This window comes from Mustelus asterias, chromosome 4 (genome assembly GCF_964213995.1).
Source record: "Mustelus asterias chromosome 4, sMusAst1.hap1.1, whole genome shotgun sequence".
NCBI lineage: Eukaryota > Metazoa > Chordata > Chondrichthyes > Carcharhiniformes > Triakidae > Mustelus > Mustelus asterias.
The window spans coordinates 56,919,504-56,940,118 of record NC_135804.1 but is presented as its reverse complement, the minus strand read 5'-3'; the positions used below and the strand labels follow the sequence as shown (position 1 = coordinate 56,940,118).

The window sequence follows — 20,615 nt, the reverse complement described above, 5'->3', positions numbered from 1 at the left end:
AGACAACCATTCACTTACCAATAGTGGAACTAAATTATCTATGGAAAATTTTGAATAATTGGAAAGTACTTAGCTTCTAATATTACAAATTTTGTCATTACAGTCTTTTAATTCAAAACAGTTTAATTCAATTTAACAGGTAGTTCAAATTATTATTTAACAAATATTAATCATGCTGCTTAATTTAAATTATTTGATCATTATTAGTTTAGGAAAAAAAGATCAAAAGCAATAAATGAAGGGTTTTTACTCCGAATGCTGAGAATGTGAAACTTGCTGCCACAGATGAATGCAGCTGAATGTAGCTGTTGGCTGCATCATGACCACTGTGTGAGGGGGGCGTGTCCGAAACGTCGATGTATAGGATCGACGTGAGGAACGTTGGGGACGTGCCGACGTCACAACGCCGCACGTTATAAAAGGGCGGAGTGGCTGCGGCTGCCACTACAAGATGGCGGCTTGTGGACGTGGGAGTTTGGTGTTGGCGGCAGCGGGGGACTGGCGATGGCTGCGGGCCTCGCATTGTTTGCTGGTGGCGATCCTCCCTTTACTCCTCCCGGGTCACTACGCCGCGCAACCGGCGTTAGACCGCAATCGCGGCCGGGACCCGAATTCGCCGGATGTGGGACTCCATAGCCAGGGCGAAAGCCAGGTTCAGCTCCAGGCCTTGCCCCAGGGACAGGCTCAGTTCCAGCCCCGTCCTCCGGGTCAGGCCCAGTTCCAGGCCCCGCGGAAGAACATCTGGCGGATTTCAGAGGAGCCGCTCTGTCACGAAGACGTGGTCCGGCTCTGCCCCAAACACACCTGGCAGAACAACTTCGCGGTGCTCGAATGTCTGCAGGACGTACGGGAGGTAAGCAGCAGCCCTTTGGGGGGGGCGGGGGGGAGAGAGGGGGGTGGGTTCGGGCTGGCTACTGGAGTTCGCTGAGCATCGCACTGAGGGGTTGGGGAGTATCTCATGAGTGGCCAGACTGGGTGAGCGGCCTGGCTGACAGACAATGCTCCAGAGTGGCCAATCAAGTCTCAGATTGGTTTTTGATCACTGGCAGACACTTAGGCTGGTGAAGGAGTAAACTGCCTCCAGAATGGCCAGTTAGTATGGGAGAGATTCTGACTCCTGAGTCAACAGTTGTAGTGGGAGGGGTTTGCTATGTATTGTGAAGTATACGTGAAGCATATCAATTGCTGGCCACGACTGGAGGTCAGATGGTCTACTCTGGACTTGACGCTTACCTTTATTTCTTTATCCTTCTGAATTTTGCGGTTTAAGATATTCACTGGTAATTAGGCTCTTGCCTGGGATTACCAATCAAATTGAATTCACAGGATTATTGTAACACAGAAGGAGACCATTCAGCATGTTGTCTGCACTGGCTGTTCGGAGGAACAATTTACTTAATGCCATTTCCCACTTGTAACTCTGCGCATTCTTCCTTTTCAGATAATGATTCTATTCCCTCTTGGAACCCTTGGTTGAAATTGCCTGCACTCCACACTCAGGCAGTGCATTAAAGATCCTAGCTGTTTGCTGCGCAAAACATCCCCTCAGCATCCACCCTGCCAAACCCCATCACCCCAAGAATCTTGCACATCTCCATTGGCCATACATTTTACTTGCATTTAGATTTTAGAATTCACCAATTGAGCTTGCGTCTTCCTGTTGGTCTTCTCTTCGCAGTTTGGTGCAGAATGAAGGATTTTTTAAACAGCTATTCTTTTGAAATAATTTCACATCGAGAAGTTTAAAGGTTGAAACTTCCCAGGTTACTTGAGGTACACTCAGTGTGCTATCTCGTAATGTTCACTAGGCAGAGAAATTTGTATGGACCTTTTATAGATTAGGGTCTGCAGGTGTCGGACACTTTTTTTTTCTTAGACTGTTGAATGCACAAGATAATGCAGTACAATTCCAATGCTGTTGCAACCCTAGTTTTTCAAACTGACCCAGATATGGTGATGGGATGAGGCAGAATCATGTGCGCATTTGAAATGGTTGTACTGAATTTGTCAAAATGTTAGCAATTTTGAATGGGGTGAGATGCCTTCCAGTTGAATAAAACTCAACTCAAGTGAAAGTGAGGAGAATGCCTCATAAGTGATTGACAAGGTTGTGATTGATGAGGTGGAGAACTTGGAAGGAGACTTCTTTAGTCCTTTGCAGTTCACAGCATTGGGATGGAAGAACATAATGAAATGTTCTCTTAGAAAAAGATACATATTAAATCGGATTGAATAAAGTTTGGTTAGCTGAGGCAAAAGGGATGGCAATTCACAGTAACAAAGTTTGTGTTATGGCACTTTGAAGTGCAGGCATTTCTGTACAAAGTTTCTCATTCTAATAGTGTTGTTTGTGGGGAAAATGTCCATGTAAATGGTCTGTGTTTAACAGTGGGACTTGGGGAAACCCTGCATCAGCTGCTACTAGCTGGACTCTTCTAATGAGCTGGAGTTGCTGGTAGCTGCAGTATCTACCTATATTTCAGTATGCTGATAAATTTTGCACACTTGCATGTAATTCAGTGACTTGCTTACCTAATGTTGAATGCTGTATACATTTTAAAACTGGTCTTCCTGCTTCAGCCTTTAGCTGATCTAAATGCAAGTAACAATAAAATGAGTCAGTCAGAAAGGACGTACTAGGTGTATCTTTATGCGCTCCCTCTACTGGCAGTATGCCATATGCAAATAATACACAAATCTTAACTCTGGTGTCCATTTCTGTAGTTCGTGGGTGTGGAAGTTGGCAGCACAACAACAAAGGGTCTTTATATTGGCCATTGGCATTGCACACACAAGTAAGAAATAATAAATGAAGGGCTTTGGAAATCGTAGCACTCCATACAGATTCCAGCCTTGGACTTAACTACCTAGGAATTGTAACGTTTCACTTTACATTTGCAATACTTTATGAAAGTTGCATATTATGTTGTGATGTGGAATATATCTATCCTGTATTCCACATCCCAAGAGTCAGTCTCAGTGTTGGCTCTGACAGAGTTTTGATGGTGATTCTACAGCTGTTAAATTCCAGAAGTTGCACTAAATTTTTAACCCAGTTGTCAAGCTTTGAATACCATTAGGTTAGGTGCCCGAGACTGAGAACTGTCATGCCAATTGACAATGAGTGAGTGAGTCCACAGAAGTCGGATGGGAGAATTGATTCAATTGAAGATAGAGATGTTTGGTGCGGTTATAATCTAGATTTCCCCCTTTCCTACATGCTGCACTTAGTGAAGTCTGGGCAATGCCTCCTAAACAAGACCAGCAGCCCTACTAATAGATGGTTTCCCATGTAATCAGAACTGGTTTGTATCATATGGTGGTGTTCTTGCTCATCTTTATCAAAGAACAATACAGCACAGGAACAGGCCCTTCGGCCCTCCAAGCCTGCGCCGCTCATGTGCCCAACTAGACCATTTGTTTGTATCCCTCTATTCCCAGTCTGTTCATGTGGCTATCTAGATAAGTCTTAAACAATCCCAGCGTGTCCACCTCAATCACCTTGCTTGGGAGTGCATTCCAGGCCCCCACCACCCTCTGTGTAAAATACGTCCCCCTGACATCTGTGTTGAACCTTGCCCCCCCCCCCCCCCCCCCCTCACCTTGAACCCGTGACCCCTTGTGTTCGTCATCTCCAACCTGGGGAAAAGCTTCCCACTGTTCATCCTATCTATGCCCTTTATAATTTTATACACCTCTATTAGGTTGCCCCTCATCCTCTTGTCTTTCCAGGGAGAACATCCCTAGTTTACCCAATCTCTCCTCATAGCTAAGACCCTCCATACCAGGCAACATCCTGGTAGAACGTTACCACTGGGATTTGTCATCCCAGTGCAGTTAATTACTTACTGCATGGTCACTTAAAACATCACTGCATTGGTAAGAGTTTTGAATTGAACATTTGTTAAATGAAGTTTTTGAGCTGCATCAATCAATTTGCTTCTCTTTCCTGCATACTAATTGTAGATCTTTATGGATGGTGTTGCTGATTTGGGCTGTGGATGTAGTTGTGTAATTGGCTCCCAAGTGCAGTGTTGGCTATTTATGTCTGTGAAGTGGATAATCACAATCGCTTCAGATAGACCTATTTTTGTACGGTGAGCAGTAATCTTGTGCTGTAAATGAAGACCAGCATGTGCACTTGGCCATTCAATTGATCTTGAATAACTAAATCTTCTGTGCTTCAGCAGTTTCTATTCTGCAAGGGCAGGTGCATGAAAGGATCTGGCATCGCAGTGCAAAAACTGTTTGCTCACAGCCACAGTTTAAAAAAAAAATTTTCCTCTCTTGCCCCTCGGCATGGCTGACAGGCAGTGACTCCTTACTTGGGCAGTGTGGCATTGGCCCACTTCCATTATCTTCCCCAGGAGATCATTGTTCATATGATGCTCTTTTGGTAGGCTATTTGGTGATGGGCATCACAGGTAAGTACAGTGCTGTCCTTGACTAACAACCTCAGTTGGGTGCTTTCGTATGGGGATTATTAACAAGGAACATGAATTTGGCTGCTTTTGCATCTTTTAACCTTCAGATGCTATGTGGATTTGACGTTGATTTTAATTTCAATTTACTGAAGTGCCTTTGTGTAAACAAACTTGGTATGGTACACTGTTTTCTTTGTACACACCAATGGAATAACACTAAGATTGCGGAGGCATGAGTGATAAACCACTGTGGAGAAGTGGCGCAGACATTCCAAAAATAAACCAGACAAAAGTTAATAGCGACGCTATGGGTGAGGGTAATGGTTTGAGTCTGTCATTGCTCCAGAGGATGTGACTACTCCTAAATTGCTACTCTCAACTGTTGAAACATCACAGACAAGATACAATAATCATCTATTTCTTTCTGGTTTTCCATATTAGTGTGCTTCATTGTTTGGTCGCCTAAACCCGAGTGTTTATTTATTTCTTAAGCACGTTTTATATTTTCGGCCTTTTTCCTGTTTCAGGTTAGAGATTTGAAGTTTACCCTTTAATGATCAATTGACCCTTGCTGTTTTTCAAAATACTCTTATCATTTTTGAATATTCCTCCCCTTTTTCCAAGCATTGGCCTCTGCTTGTTACTCCTGACTGCTTTCATTGTTGCTGTTGATACCTTATTCAAATGGTCTTTCTTTGTGTGAGTTTACACAACGAGCAGTCGTAGATTATTCAGCTGGGAGGGGGGAGGGAACACCACAATTGAACTCCGTATTCGCACCAGATGTACAGACAGGCATGGTGCCGGGAGGACAGTGAGCAAACATGAGGCTTCCTCCTTTCCATTTCAGAGAGGCTGTCCTCTTCCCAACCAGAACCTTCTGTTTCTTGGTAGAGTCCAAAGATCAAGTCAGGGGCTTTGATTTTGGTAAAGCTCATTAGCATGTTCTGCTGGTTTGGGTAGTTTTTTGAGAGTTGAAAGTAAATCTGAAGATGGCTCCGACATTCTGTTCGAGGTTCTGTAGGAGCCCTGTTTAATTCCTTACTTGACTGAATTAAGCCAATTTTTTGCCAGCAACCTTGTTCTTAAATTTGTCCTTGTCAGTTGCTGGCAGCTTCCTAGTTGTGGTTTTAATGCATGCTGAAGCTTCAGATTGGTGCTATGGGCTGATTTTCTTCATACTTTTGTTACATTATATGCATTGACTTATTGAGTATGTTAACTATTTGTGCTTGAACTGTAACTTCTTGATATTTACTCAGATTAGCAGAAAAAAATCTGAATTTGTATTCTTTCAGGGTTTTTCTGATTTACGGGCAGCATCTATGGAAATAACAATCAATACTTTGAACTCTTTTTTAACAATTGAACAAATGCTGGTTGATCTGCAGGAATGATTCCGGTTTTATTTTTCCAGATTTCCAGCATTTGTATAGTTGCCCCCCCCCCCCCCCCCCCCCACCCACATCATGTTCAGTTTGTTTCCACCAGCTGTGCTTGTAGTGTTTAAACATCTAGATCATTTACCCTGGCACTAATTAGGATACTTCAGGAAAGGATTACACCCCATGATCGACCTAGTGGTTGTATATGCTTTTAAATTTTATACTGTTACAAGCTCTGTGACAACCGTTCAGACTGACGGAAATGAGGCAAGGCCAGCAGTGATGCTTATCTAAGCAATGAATTTGTATCCACTTCTGAATCCAGTGTGGTGCAGGGCTTAGCAGAATTTGGAGATGTGCCTGCTTCCCAAATTCAGCAGTTGATCTGGATTTGAGTAACACTGATCAACACCATACAATATTCCTTCTTTTCTGTAAAACTTGTATCTTAAAAGGCTCTTAAATTAAGGTCAATTTTTCTGTATTCTGGCTGTGGGGTAAAATGGCAGTTTCATTGTACATTCATTCAGGGAATGTGGGCTTCGCTGGCTAGGGAAGCATTTATTGCCCATTCTCAATTATCCTTAAAAATGTTACTGATAATTGAGTTTGCCCTCAAAAAGTGAAGTCCTTAAATCTAACATGAAGATTTTTCTTCCCTGAAGATGTGGTGGAATCAAAGGAAAGTCCTGATTCCAGCATCAAAGTTGGATTAATGATACAATGAGTGTCCAAACTTTGATGCTTTGTTCACTTACCTTGCGTTGTTAACTTTCTTTGTTTGTGGCTGGTTGCAATGGATAAACCAGCAGCAAGGATGAAGCATAAACATAACTCAAGTGTCAGGACATACCCTCATTCAGCAAGACAACTCATACAAAATCACTTGTGTCCCACCGTAGTGGGTTGGATCTCAAACAATGACAAGGTGGAGTACAGGAATGGGATAGAGAATCTGGTGAACTGGTGCAACAACAATAATCTCTCCCTCAATGTCAACAAAGCGAAGGAGACAGTCATTGACTTCAGGGAGCATAGTGGAGAACATGCCCCTGTCTACATCAAAAGGGACTGAGTAGAAATGGTTGAGAGCTTCAAGTTTTTAGGTGTCCAGATTACCAACAGCCTGTCCTGGTCCCCCCACCTCCATGTCAACACTATAGTTAAGAGGGCCTGCCAACGCCTCTGCTTTCTTACAAGACTAAGGAAATTCGACATGTCCGCTACGACTCCCATCAACTTTTACAGATGCATTCTTTCTGGTTGTATCACAACTTGGTATGGCTCCTGCTCTGCCCAAGACTGCAAGGAACTACAAAAGGTCATGGTGAATGTAGCCCAATCCATCTTGCAAACCAGCCTCCGATCCATTGACTCTGTCTACAGTTCCTGTTGCCTTGGTAAAGCAGCCAGCATAATTAAGGACCCCACGCACCCCGGACATTCTCTCTTCCACCTTCTTCCGTCAGGAAATGGATACAAAAGTCTGAGGTCACATACCAAGTGACTCAAGAATAGCTTCTTCCCTACTGTCATCGGACTTTTGAATGGACCTACTTTGCACTAAGGCGATCTTTCTCTACACACTCGCTATGACTAACACTACATTCTGCATTCTCTCCTTTCCTTCCTAAATTATGAATGGTATGATTTCTGTATAGCATGCAAGAAACAATACTGTGCACTAATACATGTGACAATAATAAATCAAATCAAAGGAAGCCAGAGTGGGGAATAGATGAAGTGCTCATCAACAGAAATAAACGGGTATCCCGCTGGGCTGAATACTAGTGAGCTGTACTCCTGTGAGATGGACATGTCAAGGATGTCATCGACATGTCCGCAGTTTCCTGTCATAGCCATGACAGGAACACTACATTCTGCGCACTCCTTCTCTATGAACGGTATGCCTTGTCTGTATAGCATGCAAAAAACAAAACTTTTTTCACTGTATACTAATACCTGTGACAATGAATCAATTTGCATTTATTTCAATGCAAGAGGCCTGCCGGGCAAGGCAGATGAACTCAGGGCATGGATGGGTACATGGGACTGGGATATTATAGGAATTACTGAAACATGGCTAAGGGAGGGACAGGACTGGCAGCTTAACGTTCCAGGGTACAGATGCTATAGGAAAGATAGAACAGGAGGTAAGAGAGGAGGGGGAGTTGCACTTTTGATTAGGGAAAACATCATGGCACTATTGAGAGGGGATATATCTGTGGGTTCGGCCACTGAGTCTATATGGGTAGAACTGGGAAATAAGGGGGAAATCACTTTGATAAGGTTGTACTATAGGCCCCCAAATAGTCAGTAGGAAATTGAGGAGCAAATATGTAAGGAGATTCAGATAGCTCCAAGAAAAATAGGGTGGTAATAGTTGGGGATTTTAACTTTCCCAACATTGACTGGGACAGCCATAGTATTAGAGGGTTGGGTGGAGAGAAATTTGTTGAGTGTATTCAGGATGAATTTCTCATTCAGTATGTGGATGGCCCAACTAGAGAGAGGGTATAATTTGACCACCTCTTGGGAAATAAGGAAGGGCAGGTGACAGAAGTGTTAGTGAGGGATCACTTTGGGACCAGTAAGTATAATTCTATTAGTTTTCAGATAGCTATGGAGAATGACAGGTCTGGCCCAAAAGTTAAAATTCTAAATTGGGACAAGGCCAATTTTGATGGTATCGGGCAGAAACTTTCAACAGTTAATTGGGGCAGTCTGTGGGAAAGTAAAGGGACGTCTGGTAAATGGGAGGCTTTCAAAAGTGTGTTAACCAGGGTTCAGGGTAAGCACGTTCCTTTTAGAGTGAAGGGCAAGGCTGATAGTAGTAGGGAACCCTGGATGACTCAGGATATTGAGGCCCTGGTCAAGGAGGAGGAGGCACATGACATGCATAGGCAGCTGGGATCAAGTGGATCCCTTGAAGAGTATAGGGGGTGTAGGAATAGAGTTGAGAGAAATCAGGAGGGCACAAAGGGGACACGAGATTGTTTTGGCAGATAAGGCAAAGGAGAATCCAAAGAGCTTCTACAAATGCATAAAGGCCGAAAGAGTAACTAGGGAGAGAGTAGGACCTCTTACGGATCAACAAGGTCATCCATGTGCAGATCTACAAGAGATGGGTGAGATCCTAAATGAATATTTCTCATCAGTATTTACTGTTGGGGAAAGCATGGATGTTGGGTAACTTGGGGAAGTAAATTGTGATGTCTTGAGGAGTGTATATATTACAGAGAAGGTGGTGCTGGAAATCTTAAAGCGCATCAAGGTAGATAAATCCCTGGGCCTGATGAAGTGTATCCCAGGACATTGTGGGAGGCTAGGGAGGAAATTGCGGGTCCTCTAGCAGAGGTATTTGAATCATCGATAGTCACAGGTGAGGTGCCTGAAGGGTGGGTTGTGCCTTTGTTTAAGAAGGGCTGCAGGGAAAAGCCTGGGAACTACAGGCTGGTGAGCCTTGCATCTGTGGTGGGCAAGTTGTTGGAAGGTATTTTGAGACAGGATCTACAGGCATTTAGAGAGGCAAGGAGTGATTAGAGACAGTCAGCATGGCTTTGTGAATGGAAAATCGTGCATCACAAATTTGATTTGAGTTTTTTGAAGGGATAACCAAGATGGTAGATGAGGGCAATGCAGTTGATACCTACATGAACTTTAGGAAGGCCTTTGACAAGGTATCACATGGTAGGTTGATGCATAAGGTTAAATCTCTCAGGATCCAGCTAAATGAATGCAAAATTGGCTTGATGACAGAAGACAGAGGGTGGTTGTAGAGGGTTGTTTTTCAAACTGGAGACTGTGACCAGCGGTGTGCCTCAGGGATCAGTGCTGGGTCCACTGTTATTTGTCATTTATATTAATGATTTGGATGAGAATGTAGGACCATGGTTAGTAAGTTTGCAGATGACACCAAGACTGGTGGCATAGCGGACAGTGAAGGTGGTTATCTCGGATTGCAACGGGATCTTGATCAATTGGGCCAGTGGGCTGGCGAATGGCAGATGGAGTTTAATTTAGATAAATGCGAGATGATGCATTTTGGTAGATTGAACAGGGCAGGGCTTACTGAGTTAATTGTAGGACATTGGGGAGAGTTACAGAACAAAGAAACCTCGGGGTACAGGTGACTAATGGAGTCAAAGATGGACAGAGTGCTGAAGGCATTCAGCATGCTTTGTTTCATTGGTCAGAACATTGAATAGAGGATTGGGACGTCTTGTTGAAGTTGTACAAGACATTGGTAAGGCCACACCTAGAATACTGTGTACAGTTCTGGTCACCCTATTATAGAAAGCATATTAAACTAGAAAGAGTGCAGAAGAAATTTGCTAGGATGCTGCCATGACTTGATTGTTTGAGTTATAAGGAGAGGCTGGATAGACTGGAACTTTTTTCTCAAGTGTAGCTGATCTTATAGAGGTCTATAAAATAATGAGGGGCATAGATCAGCTAGATAGTCAATATCTTTTCTCAAAAGTAGGGGAGTCTGAAACTAGAGGGCATAGGTTTATGGTGAGAGGGGAGAGATACAAAAGGGTCCAGAAGGACACTTTTTTTCTCACAGGGTGGTGAGTGTCTGGAACAAGCTGCCAGAGATAGTAGTAGAGGTGGGTACAATTTTGCCTTTTTAAAAGGGTTTCGACAGTTACATGGGTAAGATGGGTATAGAGGGATATGGGCCAAATGCAGGCAATTGGATCTAGCTTAGGGGTTTAAAAAAAGGTGCATGGACAAGTTGGGCCGAAGGGCGTGTTTCCATGCTATAAACCTCTGATTTTATGACTAAATCAAATGCCCTTAAAGCTCAGTTAGCTCCATACATGCATGCCTGAACAATTTGGTCCTAAACCTTGTGACTTCCTTTATAACACATGGATCAAAAGACCTGAGCAATCATCTACCCTCTCCTGAATTGAATTGGTTGAGTTAGTTGTGCAGTCATAAAGTAGTGTGTTTGGGCAACCATTAAAGGGTTTCAACTAAGCTAGACCAACCCTCTGGATCAGGTGCTAAAATTTGCTCATTGGAACAGCAACAAATTCTTCAATGTCCTTTTCAGCATTACCTTCCATTTGCTCAGATGGTAATGTGATATTGATAATGCTGTTATCGCTAGTTCAGTCTCCGTACTGGCCAATAAATCATGTTTGTGGAATGTTGCACATGCAGAGTAGTTTCTCTGCAGGCATCATCCTTTCAAAAACTTTTCATTGCATTGTGTTATGATGCTTCACCATAATTTGGCTCAGTTGTATCTTGTTGCTTGCCATTTCAACTCACCATTTTGCTCTCATGCCCACATCTATGTCCTTGGCCTGCTGCAATGTTCTTGTGAAGCCCAGTGCAAACTGGAGGACCAGCACCTAACTTCCGATTAGGCACTTTATAATCTTCTGGATTTAACATTGAGTTCAACAACTTCAGATCATGAACTCTCTCCTCCACCGTAACCCCCTCTCTTTTTAATCCATTTTTTTCTGCTCACCTCACCCCCAAACCTTCACAGGGCTGTCTGTCATTTGTTCTAAGGTTCGGCTTTCATAGAGTGCTTACCCTTGTATTGCTATTAACACATTTTACCCTTATGTCACTATCAGCACCTTCTATCGTCTTTAACAAACTCTTATTGCCACTCACTTCGTCTTGTGCCCTTGACATCTTTCCTGAGCTGTCAATTATCTTTGACCTTCTATTTTGCTCTATCATCCCTCTTAAACTCTATAAAATCCAACTCTCTTTAGCTCTGAAGAGGTAATGCGGCCTCAAAATGTTAATTGTTTTCTCTATTCATCCACAGGTGCTGCCAGACCTGTTGAGTTTTTCCAGTATTTTCTACTTTTATTTCAGGTTTCTAGTGTGTGCAGCATTTAGTTTTTATTTGAGGAAGGATGTAGTGGCATTAGAGAAGGTTCACTGGATTGATTCCAGAGATGAGGGGTTTGTCTTAGTGATTTTGTAGTTTAGGCCTATACTCGCTAGAGTTTAGAAGAATGAAAGGAGCTCTAATTGAGGTATATAAGATGATGAAAAGTATTGACAAAGTGGATGCTCCCTCTTGTGAGGCAATCTAGATTGAGGTCATAGTTTAGCCTTGAGGGGTAGCAGATTTAAAGCTGAGATGAGGAGAAACTACTCTCTACGGGTCACATTCACTAACCCAGAGTGCAGTGGATGCTGGGACAATTAGTAAATTTGAGGAGGAAATGGGCAGATTTTTAATTAGTACTGGGTTGAAGGATTATGGAGAATGGGCAAGCAAGTGTGGAGGTTGAGATGAAATGACCGCAATGAAAGGCGGAGCAGGCTCGAGGGACTGATTTACCTACTCCTGCAACTAGTTTTTATGTTCTATCATAACTTATCAATATTATGTGTTTTGTTGTTTTAGTTAAGATTGGCTGCTTTTCTTATTGTTTCCTATAAACAAAATTCTGCTCTTTCCTCTATAATCTTTTGTCCTATGCCTTCATCTAGATTTTTAAAATCTTTTCTCTGGATATTATTTCTTGCATTATTCTTAAACATACAGATTGCTGCACTCACTCCAGGTAGTTTGATAATTTTAGATTAGTTTGTTACAGATCTGTAAAATTGAAGGTGCTGTGGACTTGGACATGACTTTAGAAAGTAATAAATGTACAGGCTACTGGGCATCGGTTCTTCACATTACAATTTTGCCCCAGGTGTATTTGCCTTCAGTATTTTTATAATTTGTATAAATTCATTGAGTCAACATACTTTGAAGTATATCTTACTGAAGCTGACCCTGTATCTATAATGTTGTCAAATGCAGCAAAGCCTGATGAACAGGAATGTCAAGGTACATCAATTGACTTGATGCCAACAATGATAAAACTAACTTTTCCCATCATTTGTGTGTATCTTTGCACTGTTTGGATGTCTTTCAGTCAGGAATGGCCGCACCGGCTAGCTGACATTATGAACATGAGGTGCCCAGGTCTAATTCTAATTTATTGACTCTGCCCCACAGAATGGCGGATTTGTAATAATTTACAGGATCAGTTGAGAGCCATAATTAACTTCTGGCAGTGGCCTACTCTGAATGTGACTGAGGTGAGAGGGAATAGCCAAGAGAAATTGAATCCAGTGATAGAACGCTGTGGATAGGTATACTGAAGTTATATTAATAATTTGTGATCTGTCATGCAACCCTCATTGTAAAGTCATATTTAAATGCATTATATCTTAAATACATTATATCTGGCTAGTACCTTCCAACAGGAGGAATTTGGACGCTATGGGCAGGATTTTATGGCCTTGTTCTAGAAACCGTAAAATCCCACCCGAGGTCAATGGATCTTTCCATTGTCCTCCCCTCACCCATTTCGATTCCTGCGGCGGGTGGAGTGGTCAAATTCCGGCCTATATCTCAGTCTTAGCAAACAAACTCATGGAAATTCACCACTTGTCTGTTTTTAAAAGTTGCAATGCAACCCTAACGAGTCATTGGTTTACTTGGTTTCATTCTTTTAGTTGGAAGTTTGGTTTGTGAAAAGTTACGAAATTCTAAATTATTGGTCAGAAGTATTCTCCCAGACTTGGTACCCCTGTCTGCCCAAACATCTGATTCATCCCTGTTAGAAAATTTGCTATTCTTGATCCTTTCTGAGAACATATGGCTATTCTGATGTCCTTACTGAAATGACTTCCTGTTTATTCCTCCATACATTTGTCCTTTGCATTTGAGTTGGGATGCTTTTGGTCCATGTCACTGCTGTGTTGTGCAGGTTGCAGCATATCAGTGTTGATAATTCTATATTTTGGGAATGTTTGTAGACTTGTGCAGTTTTTAGGTTGATCTATTTTGCAGTATATTCGCTTTCTTTAATCTCTCATTTAGTCTGATTTCATCTTTAATGGCTTTGGCCAAGTTGCTTCTCAGTTGGTTAGAGCTGAGCCTTTGTCCCTGTTAGTCATCAATTACGAAAGCTCCTTCATGTATTTGGATTCTCTTGTTTTGTTGGGAAGTCATCTCAGTCATTTGGTGATGAATTAGTACAATCTTATGGTGTGGTATTAGGCCATGTAGATCAGGAGATTTGCTGGTCAATTGCTGCTGGGTTATCTAGTCTGAGCTAGGCAAGTGGTGAGTGAGGCTGTGGCAATTATCCTCAGTCTGTTAGTACTCTGGAAGGCACAGTCCCTTGATGGTGTCTTCACTACTGATTTCAAACACTTAACCTTTACTGGATAGTCTATTTTTTGATGTGGTTGAGAATGCAATGGAATTGTTTATTAGACCCTTCCACCTGCTCAACATTGCCCCTCACCTGAGGTGTGGTGATCCTCCAGTTAAATTGCCACCAGTCAGCTCTCTTCCTCCGCCTCCTCCTCCGCCTCCTCCTCCGCCTCCTCCTCCTCCTCCGCCTCCTCCTCCGCCTCCTCCTCCGCCTCCTCCTCCGCCTCCTCCTCCGCCTCCTCCTCCGCCTCCTCCTCCGCCTCCTCCTCCGCCTCCTCCTCCTCCTCCGCCTCCTCCTCCGCCTCCTCCTCCGCCTCCTCCTCCGCCTCCTCCTCCGCCTCCTCCTCCGCCTCCTCCTCCGCCTCCTCCTCCGCCTCCTCCTCCGCCTCCTCCTCCGCCTCCTCCTCCGCCTCCTCCTCCGCCTCCTCCTCCGCCTCCTCCTCCGCCTCCTCCTCCGCCTCCTCCTCCGCCTCCTCCTCCGCCTCCTCCTCCGCCTCCTCCTCCGCCTCCTCCTCCGCCTCCTCCTCCGCCTCCTCCTCCGCCTCCTCCGCCTCCGCCTCCTCCTCCTCCTCCTCCTCCGCCTCCTCCTCCTCCGCCTCCTCCTCCTCCGCCTCCTCCTCCTCCGCCTCCTCCTCCTCCGCCTCCTCCTCCTCCGCCTCCTCCTCCTCCGCCTCCTCCTCCGCCTCCTCCTCCTCCGCCTCCTCCTCCGCCTCCTCCTCCGCCTCCTCCTCCGCCTCCTCCTCCGCCTCCTCCTCCGCCTCCTCCTCCGCCTCCTCCTCCGCCTCCTCCTCCGCCTCCTCCTCCGCCTCCTCCTCCGCCTCCTCCTCCGCCTCCTCCTCCGCCTCCTCCTCCGCCTCCTCCTCCGCCTCCTCCTCCGCCTCCTCCTCCGCCTCCTCCTCCGCCTCCTCCTCCGCCTCCTCCTCCGCCTCCTCCTCCGCCTCCTCCTCCGCCTCCTCCTCCGCCTCCTCCTCCGCCTCCTCCTCCGCCTCCTCCTCCGCCTCCTCCTCCGCCTCCTCCTCCGCCTCCTCCTCCGCCTCCTCCTCCGCCTCCTCCTCCGCCTCCTCCTCCGCCTCCTCCTCCGCCTCCTCCTCCGCCTCCTCCTCCGCCTCCTCCTCCGCCTCCTCCTCCGCCTCCTCCTCCGCCTCCTCCTCCGCCTCCTCCTCCGCCTCCTCCTCCGCCTCCTCCTCCGCCTCCTCCTCCGCCTCCTCCTCCGCCTCCTCCTCCGCCTCCTCCTCCGCCTCCTCCTCCGCCTCCTCCTCCGCCTCCTCCTCCGCCTCCTCCTCCGCCTCCTCCTCCGCCTCCTCCTCCGCCTCCTCCTCCGCCTCCTCCTCCGCCTCCTCCTCCGCCTCCTCCTCCGCCTCCTCCTCCGCCTCCTCCTCCGCCTCCTCCTCCGCCTCCTCCTCCGCCTCCTCCTCCTCCTCCGCCTCCGCCTCCGCCTCCGCCTCCGCCTCCGCCTCCGCCTCCGCCTCCGCCTCCGCCTCCGCCTCCGCCTCCGCCTCCGCCTCCGCCTCCGCCTCCGCCTCCGCCTCCTGTCATCTGGGAGTATGGCCACTTAAACTTACCCTTATGTATGTTCACGTGCAAGTCACTGTGCGTGGAAAGAGCAACAGAAAAGGATAGAAGAGTAACGAATGATCAGAAGACTGCTTTATGTTGAATCTGGGTTACAGTACAAGTGCATGTAGTAATATGTGAAGGAGGAACCAATCCATCTTTGAATAAAATATTGCAGATGCTATAAAACTGAAATGAAACCAAAAAAAGCTGGAAGACGGGTCTGGAAGTATCCCTGGAGTGAGAGAGAATGAACTTTTCAGGTCAATGACTGTGAACGCTCATCAACCTAAAACAAACATTAACAGTTTGTTCTTGGATGTTGCCACACCTGCTGAGTATTTCCAGCATTTTCTATTTTGATTGCACCAACTTCTCGATGGATGGTGCCTCTGGAAGCCAAGGGCTCGGGGCAAAATTTATCAGACATCCTGCTTTGTAACCAAGCTTGAGGAACTTCAGCAGCATGCAGTCTGGGCTAAGTGGGATGAGCTCTCACTTCTACCACAGCCCTCTGCAAGGTCACGCCTCTGGAAAATACCTTGAAAGTGACAGTGTAAAATCATCTGGGGAGTTAAATATTTGATTTGCTGCTTTTGAATAGGATAGGCTGATATACAAGAGATTTTTTTATCCTTTCAAATGTAATTAAAAATCATCACCTCTAGAACTGTAATAGACATGAATACTTGTGAAGCAAATATTTTGAGTAGCTATGCTGCTTTCAGGTTGATTCTTGAGCTTTTAATTCCCATCTACAGTTTCATGGTGCATTTACCAGTCAAGCCTGTTTGAGATGAAAGTGCTCAAGCAGCCTATTTGTGTGCTTGCCCCATGGTGCTAACTTTTACATGTCTGTGTGGATACTAATTAGATTCCAGCCCTCTGATGTCTGGCATGGGAAAGGGAAATGTGTTGAGCTCTTGCTGTTGAAGGCGAATATGCCACAAATGTAGGAAATTGCTGTGGTGCCTCATCCTGAACTCCTTGCTCTTGCTGCACTGTCAAGATCTACACTATCTGGGCTTGAATTTTAGACATTAACATACCTCAAGTTAGAAGAATGGGCCTTGGAGTAGTAATGCATTGGCAGGACTTGGGAAACCATATATGAAACAACAGTTACAGATCAAACCAGAAGCTTTTGTCCTGCAGTTTAGACAAGTCAAAGATTGACAGTAAAAGCAACTTATAATATGTATGAATCTTTAGTTTATGTATAACTTTGAATCAGCTTAAATATCTCCAACCAAATTTGCAGGCAGTGTTTTGTTTTGCAGATAATGTCCAATGAGTCAATGGCTTAGTGAGTGCTTTTTGTAATGGGTATTCTTGGGTGGTTAAGATTACTGTACGTATAACTTTTTTCTCTTATGTGGACTAAAGTTCTGCTGTCATGCTGCTCAAAGAAACAGCAGGAAAGGCGTATATCTGTAAAAACAGCTTTACTACTGTTAGTGGTGTCAGGGATGTCAGCTCAGTAGTTAGGTGCTTGTAGGAAAATGTACCAACAATAAATAATTTTAAGAAGTTGAAAATCTATAGAGTATATCTTACAAAGACTTGAGTGTATGAGTTCTGGGATAATGAAAATGTGCAGTGCAGTTGCAAGTGTTTTATGTAAGGGTAGAGAGAGAGACTGAATAGGTTGGTTATTAACATAAAAGGGTATCTTTGCTACACAAGTAAAAGGATAATCGAAGGAAGGGTGGACAGATCTTTTTGTGAAGTTTGAGTGCAGAGCTGAGGTACTAAATGAGTGCTCTGGCAGCATCTTTATTTATTAGTGTCACAAGTAGGCTTACACTAACACTGCAATGAAGTTACTGTGAAAATCCCCATCTCACCACACTCCGGCACCTATTTGGGTACACTGAGGGAGAATTTAGCATGGCCAATGCACCTTACCAGCATGTCTTTCAGACTGTGGGAAGAAACTTGAGCACCCGAAGGAAACCCACACAGACACTGGTAGAACATGCAGACTTCATGCAGATAGTGACCCAAGCTGGGAATCGAACCCAGGTCCCTGGTCCTGTGAGGCAGCAGTGCTAACCACTGTACTGCCCATTGTCATCACCAGTGGAGATAGATGCATAGTACAAATGAAGCAGGAGGCAGCAGCAATATTGGATAAGAATAAAATGATGCGGTACTGAAAAGTCCTCAAAATAGAAAAGTCACCTGTTCTGGATGGGATCCATCCTGGGTTACTGAGAAGGATGCCAATTACAGGGGCTCTGGCCATCACCTATCAGTATTCCTTGGATATGAGGGTGGTGCAAGAGGAAAGAAGGATTACAAATCTTGCATGCCTGGAAAAATAGAATAAAGAACAACTACAATCCGGTGAGCTTGATGGTGGATAAACCTTGAAAGACAGTGATCAGGAACAAAATTAATTGCTATTTGGAAAAATATAGGATAAATGAAAGACAACAGGCACATCATGCTACACTAACTTTGATAGGATACTTGCAATAATGGAGAGGATTGATGGGCATATGGGCTTTCAAAAGATAATTGGCAGATGCCCACATAATAGACTGGCTTGCAAATTTAAAGCCTATGGTATTAAAGATAGTGGGTCGCATGATTAAAAAGGTTGATGGAAGGCAGATATTAGTGGTAAATGTTCTTCAAACTAGAGGGAAATATACGTCCTGGTCTTGGATACAATTTGAAAGTTTGCAAATGATACAAAAGTTAGAAATGTCATAAACTCAGAGGAAAAAGGACTTCAGGAGGGCATAAGAAGACAAGGGAAATAGGCAGTCTCATGGCAGATGAGAAGTTTGAAGTACATTTTGGTTGGAGCCTTGGGGTATTTGTGCATAAATCATTGGCAGGGTAGATTGAGGAAGTATTTTTTAAAAAAGTATCCAGGCACAGGCTTATAACTGGAAGCATACAATAACAAGGAAATGATTTTTTATAAAATACTGGTTAGGTCACAACTGGAGTACTGTGTCCAATTTTTGGAGACTGCACTTTGTGAAGGCTGTCAAGAGGGTGCAAAAAGGATTTACCAGGTTAGTGCCAAGGGGGGAGGGACTTCAGTTATCGTGAGTGAATTGCAACTGTTCTCCTTCAATTCCAGAAGTTTGGGAGGAGATTTGATTGTGGTGCTGAAAATCATCCTTCTAAATTAGAGAACCCTTTCCCATTGATAGAAAGCTCAAGAACAAGAAGACCCTGATTTAAGATGGCTGACCGAAAAGCCAGAAGCAACATGAGGAAATGCAAATAGATATAATTTAGAATATGCTGCCTGAAAGGGTGGTAGAGGTAGATTCGATTGTGGCTTTCAAACGTGAATTAGATGAATATTTAAATAGGAAAAATGCAGGGTTATGGGGAAGGACGGGGTGTGGTTCTAACTAGATTGCTCTTTCAGGCAGCTGCCAAGTGGATTTGACAGGTTGAATGGCTTCCTTCTGTGCCGTAACCATTCACTGATCCTATAGCACCTAAAAGGGAAGCAGATTCAGTGTGATATTTAAAGAAGAATTGGATGTATATTTTAAAAATATTATTGCGCCATGACAAAAGACAAATTGGATAGCTCGGCCAAAGAAGCCAAACGGCTGCTTCTGCTCTTTAATATTCTATGATACTATGTGGGTGTCATTGTGAGAATCTTGTGGTTTCACTAACTCTGCTTGAACACTTCTAATATGGTTTGAATCACTCAGCTTTCTGCCTTCTAGTTGTTCTGTAGCTTTTCCACTTTAAGTTGTAAGAGCTAGATTCCATCCACTCTGTTTTGAATGGTCAAAGGAGGGACAATCATTTATTCCCAAACTGTTGGGTAGATTGAACACCATGGCTAGTCTCTGAGCTATTTATTCAAAGTTGTTTCCTCTCCTTTCTAAAGTAGTTTGCAGTTGAGGTGTTTAGAATAATGAACAAAATCATACTGAGAACCCAGACAAGTGGCAATGTAAAAACCTGAAGAAAAGTATGACATGTTAATCATTCAAATGCTACATACATACGGTTGCTGTGGGCACTGAAGTGCCTAGCTACAGTCATCTTGAACTGTGGTAACTTGCTGTGCTTTTTATAGAACTGATTGTAATGAAAATTAATTTTCATCCTGTTACTCATACTCATCTATCTTTTTAAAAATTCCTTCTAAGATGGTCCCCAAACACTTAATTTGACACTATAGTGACTATTCAGGCATTTCAAGAAAATTACTTGAACCTTCTAATGAAGGCATCATCTATTGCTCTTTGGCTTCTGTTTATCGTTGTTCAATTTTTGCAAGATGGGTGAATCATATACATCTCTCATTTTGAAGGATTTGCTGAAAGATTTGGGTAAGCAGTGGATATCCTAAAACAGTGCAGTTGAGTATAACTGCCAGTTTATGCCATGTCCATTTTTGCTTCTGTGAATCACTTATTTTTAAAACCTACTTGGGTAAAATGGTTGAAAAATATCATTATTGCTCTATTCTGAGATGACCAGGGAGTGTTGTGGGTATTCTGTTAGATCTAGGCTATTATGATCCTAGCTGATATAAAACCAAGTGACAGATGCCACCCGCATCAACGTCTACAGGTTGCTCCTCAACTTTCCCTGGACTTTTGTTAGAGTCAACTGGTCTTATTGGAACTCTGCTTTTCACATGGGGGTTTCTAACATCTACTCTCTAAGAACAGGTCTTGGAATCTCCTCCCACAGGACACTTTCTGTTTTCACCAAGGATCCACCTCCAGGGATTCAACCTCTTCTTCTGGTGTGCCTCTGCCCTGAATTAAAGCTTCACCTTCTACGTAATCTCGGGTGCCATGCCAACAGGATACCACTGCTCCACAGGCCTTTTGTAAAGATTCTCCTTGTCCTTGGATCTCTGGCCTCTGCCAAGTCCATGTTGTTCCAGATCTTGCAACCCTGTCTTCTAACTTGGAGCCTCTGCTCCCCACTTTAACAGGCCTTTTTTTTTCCAGATTCCTATTCTTTTCCTTTGAAGAGAGGGTTTTCTTGGAACTTCCTTACGATAGTCTCCCTGGTTTTGGAACCTTTCTGTTCTTTAGT

The 20,615-nt window shown here is 44.1% G+C and overlaps 1 protein-coding gene across 3 annotated transcripts in view; it reads left to right on the top strand.

Annotated features, from left to right (window-relative positions):
- The first annotated feature begins 443 nt into the window (after positions 1-443).
- The window catches only part of LOC144492725 (Golgi apparatus protein 1-like), a 129,231-nt gene continuing 109,059 nt past the window's right edge, over positions 444-20,615 (top strand). For all 3 annotated transcript variants that reach the window (XM_078211083.1, XM_078211082.1, XM_078211084.1), the window contains exon 1: positions 444-853. In XM_078211083.1, coding sequence (XP_078067209.1) covers positions 452-853 — 402 coding nt within the window. In that variant the 5' untranslated portion in view covers positions 444-451. The remainder of the gene's footprint in view (positions 854-20,615) is intronic.